Source organism: Microcaecilia unicolor, chromosome 11 (genome assembly GCF_901765095.1).
Source record: "Microcaecilia unicolor chromosome 11, aMicUni1.1, whole genome shotgun sequence".
Classification (NCBI taxonomy): domain Eukaryota; kingdom Metazoa; phylum Chordata; class Amphibia; order Gymnophiona; family Siphonopidae; genus Microcaecilia; species Microcaecilia unicolor.
In genome coordinates, this window is record NC_044041.1 from 99219547 (window position 1) to 99232389 (window position 12843).

A 12843-nucleotide genomic window follows, 5' to 3' on the forward strand; every position below is an offset into this window, starting at 1 on the left:
GTAGTCACTAACCCCCTCCCACCATCAAAAAACATCTTTCAAAATATTTTTTGACAGCCTCTATGCCAGCTTCAGATGTCACACTCAGCTCCATCACAGCAGTATGCAAGTCCCTGGAGCAGTTTTAGTGGGTGCAATGCACTTCAGGCAGGCGGACCCAGGCCCATCCCCCCTACCTGTTACATTTGTGAAGCAAACAGCGAGCACTCCAAAACCCACCAGAAACCCACTGTAGCCACATCTAGGTGCCCCCCCTTCACCCATAAGGGCTATGGTAGTGGTGTACAGTTGTGGGTAGTGGGTTTTGGGGGGGGGGGGTTGGGGGGCTCAGCAGACAAGGTAAGGAGCTATGTTCCTGGGAGCATTTTATGAAGTCCACTGCAGTGCCCAGTTGGTGTCCTGGCATGTCAGGGGGACCAGTGCACAGTGGTGTTCCTAGGGGCGCTGACACCCAGGGCGGATCGCCAATGCGCCCCGCCCCCTGGGTGCAGCGCCCCCCGGAACAGCGCGACCCTCCCAGGCGAAATAACCCCCTGGGTGTAACGCGATCCCCCGGCGAAAGAACCCCCCCGGGTGCACGCTGCTGGGGGGGGTGCCGCGTGCCTGTTGGCTCTTCGTTGCCATGCTCCCTCTGCCCCAGAACAGGAGGTAACCTGTTCCGGGGCAGAGGGAGCATGAAAACGAAGAGCCGACAGGCGCGCGGCACCCCCCCAGCGGTGTGCACCAGGGGCGGACCGCCCCCACCGCCCCCCCTTGGTACGCCAGTGCACTACAAATGCTGGCTCCTCCCACGACCAAAGGGCTTGTATTTGGTCGTTTCTGAGATGGGCGTCCTTGGTTTCCATTATCGCCGAAAATCAGAAACGACCACGTCTAGGGACGACCATCTCTAAGGACGACCAAAATTTCAAGATTTGGGTGTCCCCAACTGTATTATTTAAACAAAAGATGGACGTCCATCTTGTTTCGATAATACTGGCTTCCCCGTCCCTCCATTGGGACGTTTTGCGAGGACGTCCTCAACAAAACTTGGGCGTCTCTTTTGATTATGCCCGTCAATATGTTCCCTTAGGACTCAGGCGCCTACGCTCGCCCAACATGTGCCAATTTGGATTATTGTTATTCAATATATATTGGCCTTTTACGGAAGTTAACGGCCAGACTGCAACTACTTCAGAATACAGCTGTGAGGATGATCTTTCATTGTTCAAAATATCATAGTGTGTCTCCTTGGTTGAAAACTTCTTACTGGCTTCCTGTGCATGTTAGAGTGATGTTTTCTCTGTCTTGCACCAGTTCCCTTATCCGCTCAACTGAATTTTTCTTCTTGTCCTTTAGAAAATGTACATTGCTGTAAGGATCGATGTTTGTTGTTTTTTCCTTCTCTCAGTGGTTTGAAATATAATAAGCACTGGAGAGCCTCTTTTTCTATTTTTTTCTGTTTCTGCTTGAAATGATCTACCTTCAGCACTTAGGTTACAGGGTTCCTATTATTATTCTTCTAGAAAGAGACTGAAGACTCATCTTTTTTGAGAAATCTTATGTTGTATAATTTTTCTTTTGTAAACATTGATTCTTTTTGTTTCATTTTTATACCTTTGATGTTGATTATATTTTGTATAGCAGGTTTTGAAACATTGTAAACCACCTAGGACCCTTTTGGATTACGTGGGATATAAACACTTTGATAAGATTAGATAACAAAAGAAAAATAGGGTGTCTGAAGGCCTCCACTCATAGATATAGTGACAAACCAAGGTCCTAACTAGTATTTGATTGATAAGGTTTGTGTCACTGAACTGGGAACACTAATCCTCATATCAGGACTATGGTACATCTGAGCTGTAGTCTGGCATCTACTGAAATCCACAGAAAGAAGCTATAATCATTTGGCATAGAAAAGCCATTGTTCCTTTCTCATATACTTGACTTCATTGCCCATGCATTTGGGAAAATAAATTACAGTATGACTGCATTCATAAAAATAATGAGCCTGATCATGAAAATGAATAATTGGGCAGCAGATGCTTTTGCTCAGTTAAATCAAGGTCAGCTGGCTGTCCACCAATGTTCAGCAGCATGTACCTGGGCAGGGATACTAAATATCAGCTATAACCATCCCAGCATGATCCGGGCAGTGTCGAGGAAGTCTGGGGCGAAGTCAAGGTGGATCCACAAGTTATGCAGTAATAATCAGTGCCAGTAGGACCACTTAAACACCAGTCCCAATTTTGCCCAGTTAGCTATGCGGGTATAGCACTGTACCCGCATAACTTTGGGGCATCACCAGTGACACAAATATTTAGTGCCAATGCCCAAATATGACCCAGCATTGAATATCCTGGTCTAATCTGGCCCTGCGGTGGTCAGCATTTAAAAACATTCACAACAACCAGCTGAATAATACCCCAAATAATTATTTAAAAAATCTTCTTCTTCAATCAAGGGCGGCAGAGCACTAGAAAACTTTACCTTATAGTAACTGTCATCAGCAGCCAGAGCCTTGGAGAGCCCAAAGTCACTGATCTTGGCATAATGTTGATTGACGAGCAGCACGTTGCGGGCTGCCAGGTCTCTGTGGACAAAATTCTTCTCTTCCAGGTACTTCATCCCCATGGCTACCTGGTGCATGAGTTCAGCCACATTACTCACTGGTATCTGGTCTCTAAGTACCGAGACCAAGGAAGAGGAAAAGAAACCAAAAGAGGAGACAAAATAAACATCAACCACTGATGCATTCAGATAACCATTGGTCTCCTATTACAATAAGAAAGAAAAATTTCTTTTACTAAGCTGCGGGAAGCACTAACTTGTGTTTACCACAAATTTTAAAATACTACCGTGGGGCACGCTTAGGCATCCCACGATATTTATGGAATTGGTGCACGCTTTTCACACACTAAAAACTAGAATTTCTTTTTTAGCGCTGGGGGTGTGTCCAGGGCTGAGAGTAGGCGTGTTTTGTGCTAATTGGTTACAACAGCTACATTGCCAAATGCTAATGAGGAAATTAGCACATGGCCATTAACAGGAAAAAATGGAAAATGAGGTCATTTTACCACTGCACTAAAAGTGGCACTATGGGAAGACTCTCGCTGGGGATAGCACTGGCCATTTTTTTTTAGCATTGCTTAGTAAAAGGACCCCAAAGAGTTTTTGCCTACAAAGTGTATGAGATATTCACTGCTTTACTATCTTTAAAAATAGAGAATATAAGACCTCATACTCTCTTCAGCTCCAGTGGTCAGATAATTAAATGGGCTATGGAGACTTTAATCATTGGTCAGAAAAATTCCTCAGCAATGTCCTTACATGTCATATCAATATCCACAATATAATGCCCAAAATCATGTAATTTTTATTTTTAACAATATCCAACTGCTGAGGAACTTTTCTGACTAATGGTTACAGTTCTCATAGCCTATTTAGTCATCTGACCACTGGAGCTACAGAGGAAGTTTTTTCCCCTCTATATTTGAAGATGGTATGCAGTGAATATCTGGTGCAATTTATAGGCAAAACTTCTTTTTCTCATTTGTCATTTTTTTTGCCTGACAATTAAAATATTTTTGCTCCTTTTCCAATAGCCACAGTTCTGCAATAACTACAGTTAGGGTTCCCATTTGTGCGAGAGTGTGCAGACTTTCAGCTGCATTCAGTTTTTGAAAAGCTGATGCACACTTTGAGGCACTTTTACAAAGGCACGTAAGGGCCTACGCGTGTGCAATCATGTCAAATCGGCATCGCTGCCCAGCTAGCGAATGCACCTGGCAGTAATTCTGAGTTTTGCGCATGCTGAAAACCCATAGTGGAAAGTAATTTTCTATTTTCTACCGTGGGAGCATCCCCAATGGTAATTGGCAGTTGGCGCACGCTGGACGGTTACCGCATGGGTAATGTGTGAGCCCTCACCGCTAAGTCAATGTGTGGCGTTAAGGGCTCAGGCAGTAAATAGGTACGTGCTGGTTTTCATTTTGCTGCATGTCCATTTCCCGCCCCCCCCCCCCCCAAAAAAAAACCTTTTTTCCAGACATGCTGGTCCAGCTTGCATCCAATACATGTGCCCACACTACTACAGGCCACGTTTTGGCGCGCCTTTATAAAAGGGCCCCTTTGAAAATTGTTCTTTAAGGGTTAATACTAGATGAGAATCAGGTAGTCCCTCCATTATTGGCTTCACCCTGTCTGCTAAGCCTAGCAGGGATCCTTATGCTCCCTTGTCTTGATAGCCCTCCACCACAATATCTGTACAGTTATCAATACTGTGCAAGGGCCCTGAACTATTCATGACCTTGTACGTACACAATCTGATAGCCTAAGCAAGTCAGTACATATAACTCATTGCAGCTGGCCTCACCCAGCTCCCAGGAGGATTCGTAGTGACACACATGATACCACCATCTGCTATACAGATAACTGGGGGCATAATCGAAAGGGATTTCCAAGTTTTGTTGAGGACGACCTCGCAAAACATCCCGATGGAGGGGCGGAGAAACCCATATTATCGAAACAAGATGGACGTCCATCTTTCATTTCGATAATACGGTCAGGGATGTCCAAATCTTGAAATTTAGGTCGTCCCTAGACTTGATCGTTTCTGATTTTCGGCGATAATGGAAACCAAGGATGTTCATCTCGGAAATGACCAAATGCAAGCCCTTTGGTCGTGGGAGGAGCCAGCATTTGTAGTGCACTGGCCCCCCTGACATGCTAGGACACCAACTGGGCACCCTAGTGGACTTCATAAATTGCTCCCAGGTACATAGCTCCCTTACCTTGTGTGCTGAGCCCCCCAACCCCCCCCCCCCCAAAACCCATTACCCACAACTGTACACTACTACCATAGGCCATGCAGGTGAGGGGGGGCACCTAGATGTGGGTTCAGTGGGTTTCTGGTGGGTTTTGTAGGGCTCACTGTTTCCTCCACAAACATAACATGTGGGGGGCGATGGGGCTGGGTCCGCCTGTCTGAAGTGCACTGCACCCACTAAAACTGCTCCAGGCATAGGAGCCAACTTTTCAAAATTTTTGGGGGTGCTAAGCCCAATGGAAATGACCCCTCCCTGGACACATACAAGGAATTTTCTCAATATTGGGGGTGCTCAAGCACCCACAGCACCCCCAGAGTCGGCTCCAATGGCTCCAGGGACCTGCATACTGCTGTGATGGAGCTGAGTATGACATCTGAGGCTGGCATAGAGACTTGCAAAAAATATTTTGAAAGATTTATTTGAGGGTGGGAGAGGGTTAGTGACCACTGGGAGAGTAAGGGGAAGTCATCCCTGATTCTCTCTGGTGGTCATCTGGTCATTTCGGGCACCTTTTTGTGCCTTGGTCATAAGAAAAACATGACCAGGTAAAGTCGTCCAAGTGCTTGTCAGGGACGCCCTTTTTTTTTCCATTGTGGGTTGAGGACATCCATGTGTTAGGCATGCCCAAGTCCTGCCTTCGCTACGCCTCCAACACGCCCCCTTGAACGCCGTCCCTGCATTGGAAAGCAGTTGGGGACGTCCTAAATCGGCTTTCGATTATACCGATTTGGACGACCCTGTGAGAAGGACGCCCATCTTCCAATTTGTGTCGAAAGATGGGCGTCCTTCTCTTTCGAAAATGAGCCCAAAGTGTACCAGGGCATGATAGATATATCTGACATCCTTATGTTTCTGCAGCCTGATTAGTTTCCTGCTGTTGTAGCAAAAGCACATCCTTTCTAGGCTGGGAACGGAATTGCAGTGGGAAGCACAGAAGCATACCTTTACACTATTCTAGGCAGGGCTGCCAAGAGACTAGGCCGGGCCCGGGGCAAGGCCGCCCTGCTTCTGCCCCCCATTGCTCCCCCTGCCACTACCGCCCCCTGTCGCTCCCCCCGCCGCTGCTGCCCCCGTCGCTCCCCCCGCCGCTGCCGCCTCCCATCGTTCCCCCCGCCGCTGCAGTCCACGGTCTCACCTGCCTGCCTCCACAGCTCCGGGTCCCCTGCATTCAAGGCAGCAGTCGCAGATCGCCTCTCTTCTGGCCTTCCCTCCCTGTGTCCTGCCCTCGTCTGATGTAACTTCCAGTTTCTGCGAGGGCGGGACACAGGGAGGGAAGGCCAGAAGAGAGGCGATCTGTGACTGCCGCTTCGAATGCAGGGGCCCGGAGCCGAGGAGGCAGGCAGGTGAGACCGGGAACTGCAGCGCCCGCAGCCTGACCCCAGCGCCGGGACCCCCTTGGAGGCCCGGGCCTGGGGAATTTTGTCCCCCCTGCCCCCCACTCTCGGCGGCCCTGATTCTAAGATAACCTATGTATATAAGTATGAACTGCACAAGATAACTTTGGGAAAGTACCTGACACAGTCCCTGAAAAATGCTTTGCAGCCAGTATCTGAGAAAGGACTTTCCCCTCGGCTAACAATATTATTTCATTGTGTTGACAGATTATTCTCCTGTACTGTATGTACCTTACATTTATTGTATTATCTATGATATTCTTTCTGCCATATAATAAAATTGCCTATGTTGTTGGTTGTGTTTATCCCCAAACACCTCCCTTCTAAAGGTAGCCAGGTAAGGCTACCAGGGGAGCTACCTGGCTTCCTACAGTCTGCTTCCCTGATGAGTACCCTAGGGCCATTAACAATTTTAGATGCATGGCTCCTTCTCTCCCCAAACACTTCCAGAGAGAAACTGAGCACAACTTTCTGTATGGTGTTTCAGTAGCTGAGTTATAGAAAATCCAGGCTGTGATCCATTTACCAGTTCTCTCGGAGCTCGGCTACAGAATCAATGCAAGCATCCTATCAGAGAACTGGCTTTTCAAACATAAATAATAATCAGAGGCTACTGCTAGAATTAAAACAAATGGGAACCCTAACTAGTTATTGTAGAACTGTGGCTATTGAAATAGGAGCAAAAATATTTTAATAGTAAGGAAAAAAATGATAAAAGAGACAAAATAACTTTTGCCTACAAAGTGCACCAGACATCCATTGCATACTATCTTCAAAAATAGAGGAGAACAGACTTCAGACTCTTATAGCTCCAGTAGTCATATGACTAAATGGGCCATGGAAAATATAATCATTAGTCAAAAAAACTCCTCAGCATCTGGATAAAATTACATGATTTTGGACAATATATTCTGGATATTGACATGACACGTAATGACATTGCTGAATAATTTTTCTGACCAATGATTAAAGTCTCTTGGTGGGAGGGAGGGTTGCGGGCTCAGATCGGGGCTAGATTTTTCTTCAGGAGGGGGGAGTTAGGAGCTTAGCCGAGATTGGGTGGCAGAGCCGGTGGCGGGAGGCGGGACTGGTGGTGGGGAGGCGGGGATAGTGCTGGGCAGACTTATACGGTCTGTGCCAGAGCTGGTGGTGGGAAGTGGGACTGGTGGTGGGGAGGCGGGGATAGTGCTGGGCAGACTTACACGGTCTGTGCCCTGAAAAGGACAGGTACAAATCAAGGTAAGGTATACACAAAAAGTAGCACATATGAGTTTATCTTGTTGGGCAGACTGGATGGAACATGCAGGTCTTTTTCTGCCGTTATCTACTATGTTACTATGTTACTATGGAAGGGGGGATTGGGACTGGGGGAGATCAGAAAACCTGCTTGTATTTATGCAGGTCCCGGCTGAACATAAGCTCTGCTATTCAGTGCCGGTGACCAGATGACATAACAATGTTGCCACCATTTACTGAGGACTTTGAGGATGTAATACTTGATATTAAAAGAGGATTGGATGTATTGGAGACTTGAGCTCTGGGATTTAAGGTGAAACTCAATATGGAAAAAACTAAGGGGTCTTTTTACTAAGCTGCGGTAAAACGGGCCCGGGGGGCTGTTTTTGCTGCACGCTGTGGCCCTTTTTACTGCAGCAGGTTAAAAAGGCAGAAAATAGCTGTAGCCATGCGGTAAGATTGCTCTTACTGTGTGGCCATGTGAGGGGGAGCACTTACCGCCACCCACTGAGGTGGCAGTAAGGGCTTCCGTGCTAACCTGGCGAGTAACTGGGTAGCATGTGGCGCTCTCCAATTACCGCTGAGTAACTGCCGCTCTAGAAAATAGTACCCTACTTTCCCTAGTGTGGGAAATGGAATACGCTAGGGTTGGAACTACTTCTGGCTCCCGTGTTGGGCCAGCAGTAACTCCATACTGGCGTGTGGTAAGCCCGCATTGGGCTTTCCGCTGCTTTGTAAAAGGGCCCCTAAGTTTTTGGTATTGAATAGTAGCTCTAATAAGCCAGTCATTGAACAAATTTATTGTAAATGGTACTAGTTATATGCTGGAGAAAGAACTCAAACTTGACCCTTTGAACCATAAACACATGCGGTTTCTAAGGATGTATTTAGAGTGCTCTGGAAACTTAGGAGAATATAATCATATTTTGAACCCAAGGTCTATCAAATAATTGTTCAGTCACTGACGTTGGCTGTAATGTCATTTATGCAGGATGCCATGAATTTTTGTCAAGATGGTTGCAGATGTTGCAGAACACAGTGGCAAGGCTTATCTGTTAGGGATCTAAGATTTGAGAAAATTTCACCTGTATTGTCTTATCTACACTGGTTACCAAAAGAGGCTAGAGCAGTGATCTTCAATCTTTTTCATCTCGCAGCACACTGTCAAGGCACTAAAGATTTTGTTTAAATTTCAATAATTACATTTTTAATCATTGGGTTTTCTTTATAGTTGACTATGTTTATTGAAGACACAAGTTGGCAAAAGGGCAAAAAAAAACACTTCAAAGATAATGAAATTAACCACAAATAACATGCATTCAAAAACATGGAAGGCACCATTCAAAAATATTCTGATTCTCATGTTATCTGAGCCATAGCAAAATAAAACTCTCCACTACTAAGCACATAACCCTAAATTCTACATATTGCACCTTAATTTCTGCACAGATATCAAAGTGCATTCTATAACAATGCGCATAACTTAATTGGTAAACTAGCTAACCACTGCTGTCAATTAGATGTTAGCAAGCAATTATCAGCATTAATTAGTAATAATTACGATTTACACACACAACTCACAAAGCATATTCTGTAACGTGGTGCGCGTAAATTCCAAGTCGCATGGTTGAAAAGGGAGCATAGTTATGGGTATGGAACAAGCATTTCTAAAATCTATACACATTATTCTCCGAGGACAAGCAGGCCTATCTTCTCACAAGTGGGTGACACCAATCCTCGTCGCCCAGTTCGCCATAGTAAAAAAGAGATCTTTGTGGAGCGCGAGCCGTGCTCCACCACGCATGCATGAGTGCCTTCCCGCCCGTCGCACGAATGCAGTCTCAGTTCTCTTTTCTCTGCGTGAGGAGGTGTTGTTTCTTGTCCTCTCCTCATTCTCCTGGTTTTTGAGCGCTATTTTTGTGCCTTCTGCCTATTTTTCTACCATCTTCTCTTTGGCTCCTTTAATTGGACCCCTTTTTACCCTTCCTTTAATTTCTTTTAAAATCATTTTGCCCGGTTTTAAGCTTTATTATTTTTTCCATCATTAGACGATTTTAGGCCCTGACTTCGGTCAGGTCTCTCCCTTTATTTTTCTCCATGCCTTGCCCCTTTTTCAGGCACCGCTGAGTCATTTAATTTAGCCAACAAAGTTTTTCCATCCATGTCCACGAAGATTCCCAGTGGCTTCAAGCACTGTACCTGGTGCAATCGGACTATCTCAGGAAAGGACACCCATTCTTGGTATCTGCAGTGTCTAGGGCCCAATCATAGCCCTGCTAACTGTGTTCTCTGTCTTTGCATGAAGAAGAGGACTCAGTTTCCCGAGAGGCTCAACGAGGGAGGATTTTTGGAGCTAAGTCCAGTTCATCGATGTCGACATCAGCATCAAGGTTGGTGGTATCGGCATTGATGTTGAGTATTGCACTGGCATCGGGAGCATCGGTAAGCATGGCTGCTTCTAGACCCTTAGACACTAAGAGCAGTGAAGCATTGAGTGAGTCTCCACCTGTCTCGAGGTATCTTGTTGTGCAGGCCCCCCGGGACCATCCATCATCGGACCCGACCCTGAGGCAACGTGAGGATTTGACGTTTTCTTCTTCAGCACCGAGGAGCCTTCAGTGACACACTTTGGGCGAAGGCCAAAAAGCATCATCATCGGTCACCTTTGACATGTGACATCTAAGACCAAGGTTGGATGTTTTGCTAAAAACGTCCAAAATTCAAGTGGGAAATGTGGAGGGGCATAATCGAACGAAAACGTCTATCTCCATGGGCGTTTATCTCCAAGAATGGGTCCGTGAAGGGGCGGACCGAACCGTATTTTTGCAAAAAATAGACGTCCATGTTTTATTCGACAATTTGTGAGCTGGGCGTTTTGGTTTTTTAGCGATAATGGAAAATGAAAGCGCCCAGCTCAAAAACGAATAAATCCAAGGCATTTGTTCGTGGGAGGGGCCAGGATTCGTAGTGCACTGGTCCCCCTCACATGCCAGGACATCAACCGGGCACCCTAGGGAGCACTTTTACAAAAACAAAAAAAAAAGGTAAAAGAGCTCCCAGGTGCATAGCACCCTTCCCTTGTGTGTTCAGCCCCCCAAATCCCCCTCAAAACCCACTGCCCACAAGTCTACACCATTATTATAGCCCTAAGGGGTGAAGGGGGGCACCTACATATGGGTACAGTGGGTTTGGGGGGGGTTGGACGACTAATAAGCATTAAGCAGCACAATTGTAACAGGTAGGGGGGGATGGGCCTGGGTCCACCTGCCTGAAGTCCACTGCACCCCCTAACAACTGCTCCAGTGACCTGCATACTGCTGCCAGGGAGGTGGGTATGACATTTGATGGTGAAAATAAAAAGTTGTGAAACATCATTTTTTTGTGGTGGGAGGGGGTTAGTGACCACTGGGGGAGTCAGGGGAGGTCATCCCCGATTCCCTCCGATGGTCATCTGGTCATTTAGAGCACTTTTTTGGGACCTGTTCGTGTGAAAAAAGGGTCCAACAAAAGTGTCCAAAATGTTCGCTAAAAACGCCTTTATTTTTTCGATTATCGCCCTAACGCGTACATCTCTCCTCGGCCGATAACCACGCCCCAGTTCCACCTTCACCACACCTCTGACACGCCCCCATCAACTTTGTCCGCATCCGCGACGGAGTGCAGTTGAAAACGTCCAAAATCGGATTTCGAGTATACCGATTTATTCGTTTTTGTGAGATAAACGTCTATCTCCCGATTTGGGTCGAAATCTAGGCGTTTTTCTCTTTCGATTATAAGGTGGATAGTCATTTTCAAAACAGAAAAACGTCTATCTTTTTTATTCAAAAATGGCTATTTGCTAGATGTTTTTGTGCTCTGTGTGTTTATTTTTTGGTCCATTCTCAAAAAAAAAAGTCCGAGTGAAAAACTCACAAAATCAAGCCATTAGGATATAGGAGGAACCAGTATTTTTAGTAGATTGGTCCCCCAGACATTCCAGGAGACCACTGCTGTGGACTTCATATAAATGGTCCCAGGTACACATTTCATCATTGCTCCTTTATCTTGTCTGCTGAGCCCCCCCCCCCCCCAAACCCACTATCCCCAACTGTACAAAACTACAATAGCCCTTAAGGGTGAAGGGAGTACCTATATGTGGGTACAGTAGGATTTTGGTGAGATTTGGAGGACTCACAGTTTCCACCACAAGTGTAACAGGTAGGAGGATGTATGGATCTGGGTCCACCTGTCTACAGCACCCACTACTAGACTAGGGACCTGCATGCTGCTCTAATAGACCTGAGTATTACATCTGAGGCTGGCACAGAGGCTGGTAAGTAAAGCTTTAATCAAATTTTTTTTTTGGGGGGGGTGGAAGGGGGTCAGTGACCACTGGGAGAGTAAGGGGAGGTCATCCCTGATTCTCTCCAGTGGTCATCTGATCATTTAAGGCACCATTTTGTGCCTTATTAGTTATAAACACAGGTGTAACTCAAAACGTCTTCGTTTTAGTCCTTGATAGTTTTGTTTTTTTCTATTACGGCTGAAAAACGTCCAAGTGTTAGGAACGCCCAGATCCCGCCCTTAACATGCCCGACACACCCCCTTGTATGTTGAACGCACTTCTGATGGACTTCAAAGAAAAACTTCTAAAAATTGGTTTTGAAAATACTAATTTGGACGTTTTTATGAGAAAAACATCCAAATGCAGATTTATGCCACTTTTGGACATTTTTCTCTTTTGAAAATGAGCCACATAATCTAGTTAATAAATGGAAAACAAAATGCTTTTTTTTTTCTACATTTGTTGTCTGGACATTTTTCCCATCATGTTGATCCGAATTTTTCTTTTCTGCTTTCCATCCATCTTCTGATCTCTTTCTAGGGACTGCTGTCCGTTTCTCATTTCTCTTCTCTCCTCCTGTCTTGTTCCATTCTCTTATTACATCTCTCTCTCTGACATATTGATTTTGTTTAGCTCTTTCCTCTCTTTCCTTTTGTGCCTCTCTGTCAACTCAGATTTCAACTGCTTTCTCACCCTGCAGTCCTCCATCTTCTTCTTTTAGTTTTCAACTACCTATCAACTTTCCATCTCCTTCTCTCACCCCCTAGTTCTTCTAGCTCCCATCTTATTCCTTCCCCGGTCTTCTGCGTTTGCCTTTGTGGTGTGATGTAAGCCACATTGAGCCTGACGCAGTTGGGGAAAATGTGGGGTATAAAATGATAATAAATAAATAAATAAATAATCCCTTCTATCTTTCATCTACTCCCCATTACCACATTTTTACTCTATGTACATATTATTTTCCTCTCACTCATCTCCTTGACAACCCCCATGACCTCTCCTTTATGGCTTCCCCATTACCAGTTTCTTCCCTTCCTCCTCCCTCCATCCCTTGAAGCCCAAGATCTCCATGTTTCTT

At 45.7% G+C, this 12843-nt stretch overlaps 1 protein-coding gene across 1 annotated transcript in view; it reads right to left on the minus strand.

Moving 5' to 3' along the window:
• The window catches only part of LOC115479942 (tyrosine-protein kinase ZAP-70), a 104070-nt gene that overhangs the window by 24906 nt on the left and 66321 nt on the right, over positions 1-12843 (minus strand). Inside the window, exon 10 of the mRNA XM_030218277.1 lies at positions 2473-2665. Coding sequence (XP_030074137.1) covers positions 2473-2665 — 193 coding nt within the window. The remainder of the gene's footprint in view (positions 1-2472; positions 2666-12843) is intronic.